The 19,232-nt window shown below is 39.3% G+C and overlaps 1 protein-coding gene across 1 annotated transcript; it reads right to left on the reverse strand.

Annotated features, from left to right (window-relative positions):
- Nucleotides 1-2,173: 2,173 nt before the first annotated feature.
- Nucleotides 2,174-18,950, reverse strand: LOC134749557 (hemocyte protein-glutamine gamma-glutamyltransferase-like). Its single transcript, XM_063684544.1, has 15 exons — nt 18,811-18,950; nt 14,026-14,109; nt 13,471-13,601; nt 12,720-12,838; nt 8,457-8,589; nt 8,034-8,217; nt 7,416-7,636; nt 6,795-7,001; nt 6,045-6,264; nt 5,499-5,657; nt 4,751-4,871; nt 4,024-4,132; nt 3,008-3,168; nt 2,588-2,779; nt 2,174-2,318 (listed from the first exon to the last, which is right to left on the reverse strand). Exons 2-15 carry the CDS (start codon nt 14,094-14,096, stop codon nt 2,226-2,228), a joined length of 2,121 nt encoding a protein of 706 aa, XP_063540614.1. The 5' UTR covers nt 14,097-14,109; nt 18,811-18,950; the 3' UTR covers nt 2,174-2,225.
- Nucleotides 18,951-19,232: the final 282 nt, after the last annotated feature.

Below are 19,232 nucleotides of genomic sequence, written 5' to 3' on the forward strand. Positions count from 1 at the left end.
ACTCCAATGTATCGGCCCCATTCGTAGTGCTCGTTAGGCCGGTCTGTGCGAAGTAATATATATGTGCCATTCTTAACCAAAAGGGTACTTATTGTCGGTTGTCAATAAGGCGCTATTTCCATATAGCTTCAATTTGAAATCAACCTTATCGACAAGCGACAATGTGGCAACTTTTGGTTGATAACGTCACATATGTCTATGAATAAAAGTTATTTAAACAACCATTTGGCTCTTGCCATTCTCTTGCTTCTCAAACTGTCATATTCGCTAACGTCTGCGTAACTTACTTTCTATACATCTCGCTCGCACTAATATGCCAGTATGAGCGAGATGCATAGAAAGTAAGTTACGCACACGTAGTCACGCTAGAGAATATGTAGTGTATGTAACTGGTGGTAGCCGTACAGGGTTTAAAGTGAAAGTGAGAGTAAAGAATAAACCTGTGATTTTATAATATTCCTTTCTTTATTATATACAAAACCTTATAAAATGAATTAAGTACAACAAACATAAGTAAAAAAACATTTTTAATTGGTACTTTAAAATTTAACACGTACATGCACACGCGCATCTTCTCAGATAATTTTTACGCCTGAGACGGTAATCTGTTAAACAAAAGCCATTGTTTCTTTTGTTCAACAATGGCACGCGCCGTAGCACGCGCTCAGACACAATGCCACACAATGGCCGACCGCTCGCATAAAAGAAACAATGGCTTTTGTTTAACAGATTACGGTCTTAGACGTAAAAATCATTATGTAAATTTGTAATTACGTATTTATGTGGCACTTAAAAATATCCCTTAGCTTAGGTATAGTTAACGCTATATCTACTGAGCTCGTTCACTTACCTGTACTGACAATGGCATTCTGTTAAACAAAAGCCATTATTTCTTTTGTGCCTGAGCGCGTGGCCATTGTGTGTGATCCTCGGGCACAAAGGCCACGCGCTCAGGCACAAAAGAAATAAAGGCTTTTGTTTAACATAATGCCATTGTTAGTACAGGTAAGTGAACGAGCTCAGTAGAGATAGCGTTAACTATACTTCATTATACAGTCGCCATCAGATAGGTATATCGGAGCGGCCGAATGTGTCTTCCAAATCTGGGTGCCTAGTCAAGGTGGCAAATGTGGCAATCTCTATCGCTACGACAAAGAAACTCTTTGTGTCTCTATCACTCTTCCACATTAGTGCGACTGTGACAGTTGCGTTTCGTTCGCTACGGAGCGTAAACGATTGGCAAGTTGGCTACGCACCCAGAGTCTATCGCCAGTTCAAAAGCAACTTATTGCTAATAAAATAAGGTTGAAATTAGCTCAGCCGTCAAAAGATTTGATAACATTTGATGACGTCGCGTGTAACTTTACCGGTATGATAATACTGAGGGCTTATCGCGAAACACGAAAAATCTAAATTTCATTATCATCCTCTCTATCATTTACATATTCGAGCGATAGAGAGGCAGATTAACGAAATTAGATTTACGTTTCCCGGTAGGCCCTCAGTTGAAATCAGCTTAGCCTTCCTCGACCTGTATGCGTCTTATTGCTAACACTAGAGAGTAGATATCGGCGCAGCCCTCGTTACTACGTCAGTTGAATAGTTGCTGGCAACTTAACTCTGTAAGACCTGTCACTTGAAAATGTATCTTATTGCTAACACTAGAGAGTTGATATCAGCTCAGCCCTCGTTACTACGTCAGTTGAATAGTTGCTGGCAATTTAGCCCTGTAAGACCTGTGTCACTTGAAAATGTATCTTATTGCTAACACTAGAGAGTTGATATCAGCTCAGCCCTCGTTACTACGTCACCTGAATAGTTGCTGGCAACTTAGCCCTGTAAGACCTGTGTCACTTGAAAATGTATCTTATTGCTAACACTAGAGAGTTGATATCAGCTCAGCCCTCGTTACTACGTCAGTTGAATAGATGCTGGCAACTTAGCCCTGTAAGAGCTGTGTCACTTGAAAATGTATCTTATTGCTAACACTAGAGAGTTGATATCAGCTCAGCCCTCGTTACTACGTCAGTTGAATAGATGCTGGCAACTTAGCCCTGTAAGACCTGTATCACTTAAAAATGTATCTTATTGCTAACACTAGAGAGTTGATATCAGCTCAGCCCTCGTTACTACGTCAGTTGAATAGTTGCTGGCAACTTAACCCTGTAAGACCTGTGTCACTTGAAAATGTATCTTATTGCTAACACTAGAGAGCTGATATCAGCTCAGCCCTCGAACACGTCGACGCTAGCGGCGCCGGTGATGTCCCTCAGCTCGGCCGACTTGAATGTTGCCACTATGTTGATCTTGCCGAGTTTCTGAAATAGGAAAATAAACAAATAAAAACCGGTCAAGTGCGAGTCGGACTCGCCCACCGAGGGTTCCGTACTTTTTACTATTTGTTGTTATAGCGGCAAAAGAAGGCGTGAACAATCTGCAAAATCGACGCCACACTTACGTTCGCGGCTTCGCGCCGTGATTCGCGCATGAGTGTGGAGGACCCTTAACAATTGCTCGGAGCAATGCTGAGTCGAACGGAGCCGAGTTTGTTTGAAGTGAGGAGTTTCGCACCCCTGATAATACTTACATTAGGTAAGACGGGGAGACTGGCCACCACGCGTCCTTTAGCCGGGGTGTCCGGGGCCGCGACCCGCACGGTCCGTCCGGCGAGGCCGGGCGACGTCACGCGGAACTCGCAGCCGGTCAGTGTCCGGTCCAGGGGGTTCACGAAGGAGAGGGATGCTTCCGTCGGCGTCTTGATTACTAGGTCATCGTTGAACTGGGGAAAAAACATATTCATTGCTTTAAGGGTCCCCGGCAAGCTCGGTTCTCCATACAAACGTAGTTCCGCTCTCATTTTAAAACGACTAGCTAGAATGCTCTGAAGCTTTGTACCTACTTACAATATGATAAGGTATATCTATGTCTGTAGCAGTGGACGTCCTCTGGCTGATATGATGATGATGATGAAGATGATGTGAATTCTGCCATTTTTGCGTAATGTTACCTTGATGCTAATCGTAGGCTTGAGCACTTGGAAGTCATCGTCATCTGCCCACGACTGCTTGGTCTCATCGACGATCACCATGGCGGATATCTTCATGTTGCAGTACTCCACCAGCTTCGGCAGGTACTCGTCTGCCGTCACGTGGATGCTGATTTCTTCATCTGGAATTTTAAGATGATAAGGTTATTAATGGTCTATTACTAATCTGATAGTTAATTAGTGCCAACACGCTACTAGTTTACACTTATACTCGCGTATCTTATGCATCCAATCTTAGAGCATCTAACCAATCACCCACCGCCAAAAGCAATAAGCAAAAAATATAACAATCTCTTTCGCGTCTCTACGAGGCGATGCTGTAGACTATGGATGGTATAGAAAGGATCGCAATCTCTTATGGCAGAATTGTTGTAAAAGTGACCGCATTAAGCTTTAAATAATAGTTCCTAATCTCTCCGGTGGCGCTAGTTAGGCTCTGGGACATGAGTATAACATGAACCATATAAGGCAACAAATAACCCGACCAAATTACGTAGGTTGTTTTGGTAGTATTTCGGTGTATGGTGGCGCCGCCTAATTTCTGTTTTTTGATGGACACTTTTCATAGATAGAGATTTGGCTCCTTTATACAGTCTCCATGCTGTAGACGTTGACGGTCCGGCGACGGCCAAAGTAAAAAAATTGTGCGTGGAGTCCCTCCGCGCGAAAGAAGTGAAACTAGCATCAATTACACTACTTTCGGGAAATTACCCTATTCAACTTACTGGTCACACTCTTGTTTCGAAGTTTGATAATTTATAAAAATTTGAACGTAAACCTTCATAGTTATGTGCGCCTGGTACATGTATGTATATTCAAACAAGTCTACACCATGAAGTTATATTGTGTCAATAATAGAGTATAAAATTAAATTATCTATGGTAGCGTTAAACGTTTAACGCAACCTTGTTGGAAGTCGCATTAGAAGTTTCACTTCAATAAATAAGGTTGTGTCCTGTTTAAATAAGAGAACTTACGTTTCTTAGGTCCCACAAAGATCTTTCCTTCCACCTTCTTAACCAGGTCCGCTCGCACTCCGTTGTAGAACACGCTGGTCGCTGTCAGCACGGCCTTAATGTTTCGTGGCTGAAACCAATGTCTTAATTTAATAACCATCGAAAATTTGGGGCATTTTCTATGAAAAGGGACCTTATTCTCGATGGCACTTACGCCGCACAGCGTCGCGCGGCATTGTATTTATACCGGAGCATCGTTTATAATGGTGTAAGCGCCATCGACAATTATCCAACTCTCGCTTTTAGACTCATGCCAGCATACTTATTTAGCTACTGCTACGGATCCAAGGGTCCGATTTCCGACTTTTTCTCCTATTTGCACATTCTATCGCAGTCGAATATTACTTATGATTGCCTAAAACGTCAACTGACACGCGCGCCCACAGCCACAGACCAATACCAAGCGCCGCACATGATAGGGTTAAAGTATCAGCAACTTTTGTAAGCATATCATCCCTCGCAACATTCAGCCTTCACGCAGGGGTTAATGCATTTACGCATCTCACCCCCGGGCTGGGAAAGCCCATTGGGGGGTGGTATGTGGGACTCGCTCCTCCCGTACATCCTCTATTAGCCAGAGGAAGGAGAGGAGAATACCTAACATCCCCTGCGCCATCACCCTCTACCGTTAGGGGAGCCCTAACAACACGAAAACCTGATTTAGAAATGTCTACGTCAGAAGCCTTACTTCATCGGAGTTGTTGTCGATATCTACAATGATCTGGAAGTCGTTGCCGATGGCCACAACGTCGATGTCACGCAGTTTGAACGACACGTCGCTTGTGAGGTTGCTCGCTACTGCGTAGTATCTGAAACATTATAACGGTCAGGTAAGATGTCAATATGAACATGGAAATCTGAGAGTCTAACCAATATTACAATCGTAAATCGACAAACGCCGAACGGGAAGATTTTTTTTTCGGAATGACAGATACTGCGAAAAGTCACGTGACTATTTCCATTTATTATTTTTATTTAGGTTTAGTAGGTGTTTTATATCGACAATTATCATCTTGACTTAGTTGATTAGTCCTCTTAGAGACCATGTTTCTTTATTTTTATCGATATCGGTGCACATAACATTGGAATAACAGTGATGGACGTAAATTTCAATTGACTTCCGTCAACTTACGTTCGGGAGTAACTGTTGTACAGTCAAGGGCATAAATATATATACATTCCCAGTTTTCAAAAATATGTGTAGGTACGCTCTTACACCTTAGACAATAAAGTGGTGTTCACATATTTTTGAGCCATTTGTATGGATCGATATTTTTGCCTACGACTGTACCATCGCCCACACTGTTAACTGACAGTTCGTAAACCTTATTACAAAAGAAATAAGGTGTACCGAAGCACCGATAGAGTGTTGCTGTTTACTCGGAAGCTCCATTTTAGCACAAGCGAGAAAAAGACAGAAGAAATAAATCACTAACCTCTTAGCCCTCTCAGAGCGGCGTACGCCATTCATAAGTGCCAGCCGCTCTGATGCAGACCCCTCACGGTGCTTGTACTGGTCCGTGATGTCCTCGCGATCTTCGTCACCCAGAGGGTCGAAGAGAAAAGGCTTCTTCGTGAGTATCATGCGCCCGATACTGTTGGAAATATATTTAATTTATTAGTAATACAATTATTTTATCAACTGCGATCTAGAACGTTAGATCCTTTACGTTTGCTTTACGTAAGGCTAAAAAAAGGATTGTGCCAGATATCTCTAAATCAAATCCTAGATATGGATTTCTAAAAATAATCCCGTTTGTGTTGACTTGCTGCGATACGTAATACGTAATACTTTTGGATTTATGTAAGCAAGCAGATATTACATATAAATTCAGATTTTTCAGAATGGCTTCTTTCTCCGATAGCCGTCTAGACATTAAAACTTGCCAAGAGTCACCAGGCTGGTTGGTAATGTCATATGCCAAACTTTATAAACAATTGGTTCAATAGTTTAGCCGTGAAAAAATAAAAGACAAACTCACTGATAGTTGTTGGTATCGACCATAGAGTATCCCATCTCTGCTTCCGGGTCCTTGCGCCAGCGCATCAGGTCAGCGTTGACTGACGACAGCATGAAGTCCACATCGTAGTTCAAGCCCAGCACACCCTGCTTGATGGCTTCTAGTGAAGCTGGTCCGCACTGGTACAGCCCTCCGGACAGCTCCTGTGGTGTGGCGTCGATGGCTTGCCAACCACCGTAGCCTGGAGGAGGAAATTTGAATAAGTAATCATCGCCACCAAGGGTGTCACCAGTCATTTTGTAACTAAATGTAAATGTATGCTCTGCTGTATGTAAATGTATGCTCCTCCCCCTCCTCGTGGCCTTCGGCCATATCAACTGCCCCCCCCCCCCAGCTCATCAGCTGGCGATGCCCTTGATCGCAACTCTGGACACCGAGCTGCATAACACACTTCGTCGTGCCGAAGACTGGAATAATTGGCGACATGCCGTCACCGTCAGGTTGAATATTATGCATGGTACGACCCCGCAAAATGGGGATAAAGGCATGGGTATTAGAATGCAGGGGCCGAATTTGAAGCAGAACCAAATGTTACTGAATATCGTCGGTCGAGTTTTACAAAGTTTCAATGTCAAATTAATAAACCAACACAGTCAGATTTTCGGATTGAGATCAAGATTTCACTGGGATCATAAGAGACACTGACTCCAAATACAGGCAAAACTTGGAAAGACATCTATTATGCTTTTTTGTGTTTAAATGCTTTCTCACCTGCAGGCAGATCAGGCCTCGCCATCCACACATCGTTCCACACATGGTAGTTCCAGATGGAGTCAGCTCCTGAGGGGTTGTTGGGGTCGTAGCCCAGGTCGTCCATGGTCTCGGTGTAGTACTTGTCGACGGTCAGCGAGCTGTTGGCGTCGTGGGCTGACACCAGGTTGGAGACGACGCGGGAGGGGATGCCGAGGGCGCGACACACTGGAATAAAAAAGAATGGGTATATGTAAATACCTGTATGTATACCTGTATCACCTGTATGTGTGGCTTAAGTTGAGAAGAAATGATTTGAGTTAGTTAATGAACCACCATATGAGTATCCACCTCATATGGAACGGTCTTCAAATTTCGTGGTAAAGTATGTCAAAGCGATCGAAATGGGATAAATGCTCTGCTTCTGATAAAACAATAAAAAGCCTGTCTTATTTTAGATGATAAGAGAGATTTTGTCAGTTGATACTGTTTCCCTGTCATTTCAACGCCACGGGCCACGGCCTATCCAAGATGACAAAAAGACCACTGCACAACTATTATATCATTCGTCTGAAGTATATAAATAGTAGATCTATTAGTGTCTTGTAGTTTTTCTGACTCCATCTCGTACTCAGCCCTTACCCGTGGTAACAACGCCAGCAAACACCCAGCACTGCCCATAAGGCACTTCCTGCTGCGTCTGAAGGTATTGCTGCAGGATCTCAACGGAGCCCGTCCAATCAGAAGGCGCAGTGCCATCTTCATAATTGCCAGTCCAGCTGCCTATCAATACGCCGCCATCGTCGTCGTTGGAGTTGACCATTTTGGAGATGATGCGGCAGAGACGGACTGGATCGCCGCGCCTGGAACATTTATATTAGAATTTTTAATATTGAACTGGCATAACGCCGGTGTATCGTCTCTATAAAACGAAGTCATTCCATCCCCTATTTGCAAGAAATAATGCCAATGATCCTGTTGGTTGTGTCTCCATGGTTTTCGGACGAACCTAGCAGCTTAGCTTTGGGGAGGCGCGAGGCAGAGATTGCTACGAGTATCTTAAGGTAACTTTGAGGAAAACGATTTCACCTCAAAAGTTAAGCATCTAAATAAAATGGTAGTAATCTGTACTGATGTATTAGACATATTTATTACCAAGGATAAGCATGAACATACATGCCGACAGCCAATTGATGTCAAATTGGCCATAAGATTCAGGACCTTGCAACGCTTGAAAAAACTTAAGGAAGTGCAACTTACTGGTTGAACGGCAAGTTAGCACGATCAAGCATGAACATGACAGCCGGCAGCACGTCAATATCGAACTGGCCGTAGACCCACGGTTTGCCGCGTGTGGTCTTGATGGGGCCCACCCACACCTTGCCCACGTCGTTGAGGACGTATTCTTGGAGTAGGGCACAGTCTTCCATGTAGGTTTGGTCATCTGTCGAGTCGAGGAGAGTTTTTAGGAGAAATTTAGTACCTTTTTATAAAGTTTTTACAGCGAGTCGTGGCACAAAAATTGCGATATAAATACCTACAATTTAAATAATTCCGAATTTTAAAGGTGTCATGAGGTAAGTAAGTTTATCCCCTTTTGTGTTGAAATTTTATTGGTAAAACCAGGTTTTACTTTAGTAAATTAAATGGATTTAGGTTCTTTCTTTCTTTGTGCAGACGTACCAGGGTTCCATGGGTTGAAGAGGATGTACAAGTCTTGATCGTAGTCATAGATTTCCCTCGCGGGCGAGTTTTTGATGCGCGTGACGACGCGCAGCGCCCAGCACCCCACTGGCACGTCCACTGGAGTCGATATCTGAAACAAGACACAGTTCACAGTGTATCGTAAAATCACTCGACTATAGCCCGGTAATATAGTAGAAAATTTTCTCGGATATTTTTTTCGAGCTCGGGCCCTTATCTGTTAAACAAAAGCCTTTGTTTCTTTTAAGAGCGGTCTTCAGCACGTGCCAAAGCAGCCATGTCGTTTATAAAGCAACTATCGTATGGAGGTACTTTCTAATATTTTCTCTTCGTACTGATTTTAAGTCCCTACTCAAAACTCGTATGTTCAGCAAATAATAATAGGTATTTTCGGATTAATCAACACAACAGCAGCACAAAATACCTACAATAAAAAATATAATTTTTAAAACGCACAAGGTAGAGAGAGAAACGCTAAATAACATTTATTTAAAGTGTCACAACTGGTTAGACGCTATTAAAATAGTTGACAATAATTTTTAAGACACAAAACCGACTTCTTCTAAAATGTCACAACTGATTAGACGCTATTAAAATAATTGACATAATAATTTTTAAGAAACAAAACCGACTTCTTTTAAAGTGTAGACGCTATTAAAATAATTAACATAATAATTTTTAAGAAAAAAAACTAACTTTTTTTTTTTTAATTTATTTATTCACTTTAAATATTCATACAACTTTTGCCAGTATGCCACTATTGTAAACCTCTTTGGTTTATGTAATAGTTGGCGAGTTCGCGCGGTCCGATCCGCGTTTGCTTAATACTATTAGGTATATAATTATATTATACTATTATATATATATGTATAAAACTAATCTATACACATCAAATCTCTGTATCTATTTTATACATTACTCTAGACTTAGGTAGTATTTTTTTAGTTCTCGATCGACTTTATCAAATGTCACTTTTTTGAACGTAAATTGCTTGATTTGTTGATGAAAATACTAAAATCACATCACATGTATGCCTTTAACATTTAAGGAGTTCCCTCGATTCCTCATGGATCCATTCCTCAGAACTGCGTTTTGACAAAAACGGGACCAATCTGTATGTATATACTTAATACAATCAATAAAAAACCGGCCAAGTGCGAGTAGGACTCGCGCACGAAGGGTTCCGTACCATTACGCAAAAAACGGCAAAAAATCACGTTTGTTGTATGGGAGCCCCACTTAAATAATTATTTTATTCTGTTTTTAGTATTCGGCAACAGAAATACATCATCATCATCTGTGAAAATTTCAACTGTCTAGCTATCACAGTTCATGAGATACAGCCTGGTGACAAACAGACGGACAGCGAAGTCTTAGTAATAGGGTCCCGCTTTTACCCTTTGGGTAACGAACCCTAAAAAAAGAATTTTCATAATCGGTCCAGAAATGACGGAGCGGAGATATGGAGTAACAAACATCAAAAAAATTAACAACCAAATTGATAACCTCCTCCTTTTGAGATTTGGAAGTCGGTTAAAAATAGGTGTTTTAGATACAAAAAGATAAGGTCAATTAAATAAACAATATATTTTACGATCGAGAAAAACAATAACAATAACTTAACAATTTCGCCGTAAAACTTTGCATAATATGAATAAATTTATCTTATCAATAGGTAGATATAACATACAAAGATGCGTAATTTAATTGCCATGAAGTCGTGGCCAAACTATTAATCTTGGACTGGTTTGGTGTTCTGAGGTCGGCAATGGAATGTGTACAAATACAAATGTTGTTAAGTGCCTGCTTAAAAGTCTATAAAGCAATAGCTTTGTATGTGCAAGTACTGGAATTGCATATTGCAAATACATAGTACAAGTACCTAGTCACATTATGGTCACAACTGGTCAACTCACAACCATAAACATCTCTTGAGTGCGCTTTAAGGAAAATTGCTTGTATAAAATTTCATTTAAAAAAAAGTTTTATTGTTATTACAATGTTGGTAAGTATGTCAGTATACATAGACATTCTTTAAAAAATAATGCAAATTTCATTGACCGTATTTACTGTTAAAGATACAGTAGGTATATGCTTAGTATAATATAGGTAATTAAAAGACATGGACATCAAAGACAAAGACTATAGTTATAATAAAAACCTTCATATTCCATTAAATCATTTTACGGTTTAGACTCACTTGTTTTAGTCACTCGCGCGACATGTTTCGGAGAGCCTAGGTCTCCTTTCTCAAGCACTAATAGTGCGAGCAGCGTTCATGACGACCGTGTATTGCGTACATGTCGCGCGAGTGACTAAAACAAGTGAGTCTAAACCGTAAAATGATTTAATGTTAGTATGTCTCACAACAGTTTAAATTTGACTTCATATTCCAATTATATTCATTGAGTACCTATACTAGCAATTTGCTGTTAAATGTCTCAATTATTTTTTTGTGTTATATCATCAAGTATATGCCACGTGTATGCTTAAGGCGGTTCCCTGAGCCAGAAGGCGAAAAATCTCCTTATATGATCCTGTTTTTCTAAGAGGCGTTGATATTCGTAGACGTGGAAAAAATATATGTAGTTCTTGACTATATTATCTTTAATATCATAGCTTCCGATACACGAATTATGACACTTCGCTCGATACAATTAATTCCCAAAGTAATCTCTAACTCGGACTTTTAATCCAACTTTACTCGGTTATTTATTATGTGATACTATAAATAAATAAAAAATAAAAAACAATCTTAACTTAAATAATAATTTCATAGCTTTCGAATTTCGATATTGTAGGGTAACGTTTTTAAAATAAATAAAAATCGACAAAATTCGATCAAAATTGACACTTGGCGCGCATGATTTTTCCCGTTCTTTCTTGCGAAATGTGACAGAGACAGTGGCAAACCGACGGAACGGGAACTTAAATAACGATAAATATAAAACCTGTCTCGAGTTTTTTGGTTAATATCCTGGTTAGATGTTTCGGTTCGTAAAAAAGTGAAATAATCTATTCATATCGATACAGATAAAAAAAACACCAGTTTTTCGAGACAGCTTTATCATTGAATACGAATATCACAAGGTATTTAAATAGCCATATTTAAACATCGAGAACCACATCTCCCAATACACACATATGACACTTTATTACTTAATAGTTGACCGGGATATAGTCCGTGATTACCTTTTGTATTATTTATGAGCTCCCGATATTTCGACGCAGTTACCCGGGTTCAAATTGCTATCCTATATCGTTTCAATCGACTGGAGAAGATCGTTTCAAACAAAACGAAACGAATTTCAAAATTTCCCACATTCACATACAGAAAGAAATCCCAACATAGAACCAGATTACGAATTTTGAAAAGAAATATTGAAAACAAAAATAATCCGATTAATTAAGAACTGAAATGATTAAAAACTTTTAAGTCAGTTAATAAATCGTTTTCTTGTTGTGGCAGGGTTCCAAGAATACAAGCCAAAATGGTGAGTACTCAACACAATGTCACATTATGCCTATTTCCTATTTACATCATCCGTACGTAATTTAAATGCGAGATTCGTAAGTTACCGCCTAAAAACAGAATGTTTATGCCGTTTAAGTAGATCAATATTGTAATTTGAACACGTACCTACCTAAACTTGAATTGTTCTAGTGTTTTTGACCACTTCATTATCATTTTTATTTGGAAATCCATTCGCAGTTGATAAATCTAAGTTTAGTTTTGCAGTCAACATCTATTTGAGGTATCTACAGTCGAAGGCAAAAATATCGATCCAGACAAATGGCTCAAAAATATGTGAACACGACTTTATTGTCTAAGTTGTAAGAGCGTACACATATTTTTGAAACTTTGGAAAGGTATATATATTTATGCCCTTGACTGTATGGTCACAGACTTTAATTGTTGATCCATCTAAGGTTCAAGCTAATTTGGCTGGCAAGACTAACGGCATGTAATGTCCAATGTAAAGTAAACGCTAAATGGCTCAACAATTAAAGTCCGTGACTGTACAAATCACTGTTAGTTTTGGATACCTACATGCAAATTCATATAAGTTGTATATATTGTGTAATAGGTTAATTTGATTTTAGGTTCAAAATGTTCAAATGAACCGGACGCGAAAAAAGCCGCTAATTTTAGGGCATCCAACAGAATTCACGATTCAAAAAGCAGGCACCTTTTAAACCCTCTCAAAAGCCGCTGGTTTTAAAACATAAATGTGTACCAACCTCGAAGGAGAGTGTGTCGTTCTGCACGTCCGTGATTCTCGCGCTCCAGGCATGCTTATCGGCGACGGCGTCGCGTTTCAAAAACACGGAACCCATCGTTTCCATCGCGGGTTTGTCGCCTGCAAGCAAAATAATTTATTTATTAAATAAAACAAGCTGTCGGGGAAGGTCTGTCAACTTGAATGTCTACGGCATCGTTGAATTCAAATGCAGTAAAGCGAGCGTCATCCACGTTTTTACCGGCCTTCACCATTAAGTTCAAATTAGCTTTTATTGTTGCATTTGGTAAATATGGTTAATTTGTTTTGATGACCGATAGTTTTCTACTCAGAAATATTCTTGAGATTCTACCATGTTCACTGGATGCGGAAGGTGTAGTACTTAATCCAACAAGGTACAAGACCTTTCCGATCTGCTAACTGATTATGATGATGATGTGCTTATTATTTTCACTTCGTGGGATTACCTATTTCACTAAGTTTTTCACCGAAAGCGATCGCGCAGTAAAAATGCTATATCTTTGGAGTGTCACCCTACATTTTAAATAATTATAATGCCTCGTGTCACATTACATTAGTCACTTATTTTTACTAGACAATTGGGTACGCAAGCAAACATACCGAGTGTGAAGACCAGCTGCACAAGGTCTGACTCCTTATCGTAGGGTCTGGTGAACCGGACCACACCGTTGTACGGCTGGCCGCGTTAGAAAGACATTGTTTGGGTCTTCCTCGTGTAAGGGACTACATACCGAGTGTGAAGACCAGCTGCACAAGGTCTGACTCCTTATCGTAGGGTCTGGTGAACCGGACCACACCGTTGAACGGCTGGCCTCGTCGCACGATGGCCACTGTTGGGTCTTCTTCGTTAACCACCTCATACCTATTTAATAAAATATATTGAAATTCATTAAATAATTTACTGTCGAGGATGCAGATGAAATTCAAAATTTGCATCTGATTACTTTGCCCCACATGTGGATAAAATGCAACTTTCTCGTCATGTTTTGAACAATCAAGAGAGCCTTTACCAGCTGGTGTGGTTAAAATAACAAAACCGATGTAAGGCAGCGAATTTATTTTCTAGTTTGCTCACTGTTGTGGGCACTAGGTATAAGGAGCCCGAAAGCCAAAATAACCGAGTTTTCTAAGCGGGTCTTATAACCGCGAAAATCGGAAATTTCGAACTATCCCTGTCACTCTAATTGCAACAAGAGAGGTTGTTGCTCGAAGTTTTAGATTTTCAATGTTCGCGGTAGGCTCCCTTAGCTCCCTATTCACAACAATTCGATATACCGAAAGCTTACTTGACAGTGTTGTGCGGCTGGGCGTTCTCTCGGGGGTAGAAATGCACTACGTCGACTAGCAGGGGCTCCATGGTGTAACGATATCTGCAAACAAAGTAACAAAATTTTTACCACGTGAACATGTTTTACTAAATGTTTTAATTTCCTCGCAAGTCCAAGCACATTACTTCAATCACACGTCCAATACGTCCATGCGCCCATGGGTCACTCACGGTACGCACTTGGATTAGTACAATATCTTTCTGAATGCTACTGTCTAATTGTTTGAAGACTAGAATTCAAAAAAAGGCCGGTTAATAAATATCAAAAATATCTCTTTATTAAGTTTGTTTGGGCGTGTTTGTCGTATCTTAGTGACCCATATGTGGGGGGCACGGACTTGTGGAGATAGTTCGTCGTGCCCCTATTTGGGACACTGGACTGTGAAGGTATAAAATATGTATAAATCTTCTCAGTTAATACGCTCTGGCACTTTAGAGGACTTCACTTTAGCCAATGCATTATTATTTGTTTTTAATTATGTTTGTGGTCGGTAGTTAATAAAGTAAAATCTTACTGAAATGAAAGCCTCACCAACTTACATAAACAAAATGAAAAGATAAATGTTCAATAATATAATAAACATGATAATAGCTTTCGAGTAAGTATTGTACGGAAGGTCCATACATGCAGGATGCAGGTTATATCCATTAAACCCCGACCCATATAATATGTTTGTGTTATTGTTAGACCCGTTAATGACATTAATTATGTGTACAAAACGCGAGAGTTTAAAGTGTTATATATCTATTAAATATATTTAAACGGGTCACTCACGTTTTTAAGTCTAAAATTGGTAAACGATTAGAAAGTCACAAAAACCCAGAAAAATCAAATTACATCTGCATCCAATTGTCTTTGTAAGTTTCTGTACATGTATTGTAAACTGTGAGGTGTGTAATAAGAGTTTGTATTGTACTGTATTGCAAAACGTGAGTGACCCGATTTAATAATTAATATACATATAAAATATATCTGAGTCTCACGGAAATATTAATATCAAATTTGCGGATATATTTTCTTTGACTGGTATAGAGAATGCCTTTAGGCATTAAGTCCGCCATTTGTACCTTCATGTATTGTGCAATAAAGATTAAATAAATAAATTATGTCTGTGGATTCTGTGAGTTTGGATTCCCATTCTAAAGAGTTTTAGCCTACTTTGAAATTAAAATTTATACTAATTTAAGAATGCATGTTTACCTACATCCAAACATTATTTACTAACAGACTCATAAGTTTTCATCCTGGCAACCGGCCACATAACAATATTATTTCAATCTGCATAATATACCAAAAGTATTCTTAGAAACGGTTTGCCAATATTTTTACCTAGGTTACTAAGTAGTATTTGTAACAACATAGCTAGTTCCAAATAAAAGAATATATCAGCACATTTGGTCGTAAAGGTTGCAGGAACATGCAGGCGTATGATTATATAATGAAAATGAAAAAACTAAAACATGTTTTTAGTATTTATTAAACATTAAAAATTGCACGCGAAAAGCAACAACAACATCATACAAAAAAATGCCCATGAGTTATTTATTGTATCAATATAAACATGGTTGCATAAACTAACGTTTTTTAACTAAATGCAAGTCGAAAAAATTAAAAAATTCTGAAACCGCAAATTATAAAGTTCGTAGAAGAGGTATAAAATATAAGAATAATTAGTGATTTTAATAACAAAACTTCCGTGAGACACAGACATGTTAAATATATTTATTTATTTAATCGTATGGCATAGTATGATAAACAGAAAACAGTTATAAATACAAATTGAGTCCAATCAGCCACTCGGTGGCCTCGTCGCTAAGGACGATCCTTCAGGAGGTCCATTGGCATAGCGCGTTATGGGGCAATCCTCTATTATGTGTTTGATGGTTTGTGCAGCCTCGCACATTAAATATATTAATAACGGGTCACTCACGTATTTTAAGCGAGCACGTTTTTTGTATGTCGAGCGTTTTTCGACTTAAAATACGTGTGACCCCATATATTTAATAATTAGTGGTTCCAATTTTACAGTTTTTTTATACTACGTCGGTGACAAACAGCATACGGCCCGCCTAATGGTAAGCAGTCTCCGTAGCCTATGAACGCCTGCAACTCCAAAGGTGTTACATGCGCTTTACCGACCCTCACACCTCTCTTTTGTGTGTAATAAATAATGTTTTTAGGGTTTCGTTCGAACCCAAAGGGTAAAAACGGGACTCTATTACTATGACTCCTCTGTCCGTCTATCTGTCTGTCACCACGTCACCAGGCTGTATTTCATGATTTTCATGAACCGTGAAATAGCTAGACAGTTCAAATTTTCACAGATGATGTATTTCTGTTGCCGCTATAACAACAAACACTAAAAAGTACGTAACTCTCTGTGGGCGAGTCCGACTCGCACTTGTCCGGTTTTATCAATAAATTTTGAGATGATTTTACAGATAAGATGTCACTACCATGGCCCCGTACATTATGTGGTTGTGGTAATCAAAATTTGACGTTGGAAATTCTGGTACAATTACAACAGAATGGCGCCGCATAGCGCCATCTAGTTGACTGCATAAAATCGGAGCACGATTTTTCCTTAGATACACCTCTTCTCTAATCTTGCATCTTGAACCTAAATACAGCGATTACGTTTACCGCCTAGGCATGCCAATTCGTGAAATAACAGCAACATTGACGACTGTTGAGCTTTATGTATAAAGCAATAAGGTTTACAGTTTAATATGGATTATGGACGATGGTGTTAAAATATTATTAACAAGTAGTTAGGTGCATATTATATTATGTTATGTATTGACTGTTATGCTTAGAATGCTAATTTCGTCTATGATTAAAATACAGATCACGCACTAAGATTGTAAGTGAATCTAGATTCAACAATGTACAGTTAGCTGCATACAAACCCCTATACAGAGTGGACAGGGGGGACAATTATCTCTGCAGCTGTTTGTATGTATATCTATATGCGAGATATGTTTATACACCGTGTTTTATTTTCCGTTAATTTCAAGGGTGCATTCCTAAATGAACTTAAATTCAGTAACTTTCTCAATGACACTGGTATTCTAATGAAGTCCATTTTAGAGATAAATAATAATTTAATTTTATCTGATAAGGCCCCTACGAGTGTGTACACTTGCCTTAGGGTCTGTTTAGTACGAGTTTATACATTTTCTACTAAACGTAAGTAATCTCGGACGATCGATGTCCGAAATGTCATTGATATGTCACTGCTTTCAATTGTTTGGTTGTTCAATTTTTTTTAATATATTTTTTTATTAACTAGGTAAGTATGCCATTTAGTTTTCTTAGCGCCACTTGCACCATCTAACTAACCTGGAGTTAACCGGTTTAACGTAACGGTTTAACACCCAGCGTCAAATTGTGCAGGTAACCATGGTAACGCCAGGTTTAGCCAGTTGACCCCGGGTTAGTGAATGGTGCAAGTGGCCCTTAGCTTAGCGCCACTTTTGCATAATCCCACGCTAACCCGGGGTTAAGCGGTTAAACTGTTGACCCATTGTAAAATTGTACTGGTAACCATGGTAATTCCAGGTTTAATTTAGCATGACAAATACGAACGTTTCCGAGAAAGTACGATGGAAAACAATTATGCACTAATACATGTGTAGGACGTATGCACAGCCACAGAATATAGTCTAACCCGTTCGTATAAAAATACCGCAAATCGATGTACAGGTTAGCCGTTTGGCATCACACACATACTAGAGGCCAAAACAACATTTTTGACCCGCAGTTCCTAATTTCGCTGGGGGGGGGGGGGTGGTAAAACATTATATTATACGTATCATTTTATGATTCTATCTCTACTACTAAGACTCCGATGTCCATCTGTCCGTCTGTCTGTCACCAGGCTGTATCTCTTGAACCGTGATAGCTAGACAGTTGAAATTTTCACAGATGATGTATTTCTGTTGCCGCTACAACAACAATACTAAATAGTACGGAATCCTCGGTGCGTGAGTCTGACTCGCACTTGGCCGGTTTTTTTTATACCACGTCGGTGGCAAATAAGCATTCCCTTTTCAGTAAAGAAAGAAATCATGAGAGAACCGGTTAATCCCAATCAACCCTAGTTGTTCCTCTGGGTTTGGATGGCCAGATAGTAAACGCTTTCGTAGAAACTAGTGCCTGTGCCAATTATTAAGTTGCTAAAAGGGATGCGTTCATTTCAGGATTCAGGATGAGAAGGCTATATTGAGTTTCTTAATCATTTCTCGTTAATACCCAGTTATGTTAAATTAAGCTCTACAATTTAAGATTTGCACAAATACTAATACCCGATCAGATCTAAACGATGGAAACCTAAGTGTACCTACTTACTCATGTTTATTATAAAAACATAGGCAAAGGCAACATTATATTCCTCCGTAACATTGAATATATTTGATAATTTACCTATAAGTAGGTACGAATCATTAATCATTTGAGCTATAAGTAATTAGGTACTTATCCAATCGGTAACCGCAACTACATGTTTTTTATTAAAATAAAAAAACCGGCCAAGTGCGAGTCGGACTCGCGCACCGAGGGTTCCGTACTTTTTAGTATTGTTGTTATAGCGGGAACAGAAATACATAATCTGAAAATTTCAACTGTCTATCACGGTTCATGAGATACAGCCTGGTGACAGACAGACAGACGGACAGCGGAGTCTTAGTAATAGGGTCCCGTTTTTACCCTTTGGGTACGGAACCCTAAAAAACAGTTACATACCTTTTTTAAATCTAGTCACTTCACTATTTTTCCACAACACTTTTGCACCGTTATTCTCGGCCAGCGCGATCAATTCGAATTTCGATCGTCGCGCGTGCGCGGTCCAAAACAACTGAAGCGCGGCGTCGCCGGCGCAGCCGTAATATAGTAAACATCTTCGAATACGTCATCTTACGAATGGGATGTGTCAACGTGTCAAATTAGTCGTAAGAAACTCGTAAGTCTCGTAACACTCATGAGGCTTATTCTGATTTTAATGACAGGTTATGAGGTTGATTTGGATTTGTTATGGATTTTGACGTTTCTTGTTGAAAAATTTCACTTTTGACACTGACAGATAAGATAATCCATTAAGAAAACCAGATCTAATTCATAACCTGTTATTATAATTAGAATAAGCCTCATGTCATAGGTATATGTAT

The sequence above is a fragment of the Cydia strobilella genome, chromosome 18, assembly GCF_947568885.1.
Source record: "Cydia strobilella chromosome 18, ilCydStro3.1, whole genome shotgun sequence".
Lineage (NCBI taxonomy): Eukaryota > Metazoa > Arthropoda > Insecta > Lepidoptera > Tortricidae > Cydia > Cydia strobilella.

What these genes read in the sequence shown, in the direction of transcription:
- LOC134749557 (XM_063684544.1), bottom strand. Translation starts at nt 14,096, where the DNA reads ATGGAGCCCCTGCTAGTCGACGTAGTGCATTTCTACCCCCGAGAGAAC. An exon ending in CAGCCGCACAACACTGTCAA is followed by an intron (nt 13,602 to 14,025) that starts GTAAGCTTTCGG and finishes TTTATTAAATAG; the next exon opens with GTATGAGGTGGTTAACGAAG. An exon ending in GCTAACTTGCCGTTCAACCA is followed by an intron (nt 7,637 to 8,033) that starts GTAAGTTGCACT and finishes TAAATGTTCCAG; the next exon opens with GCGCGGCGATCCAGTCCGTC.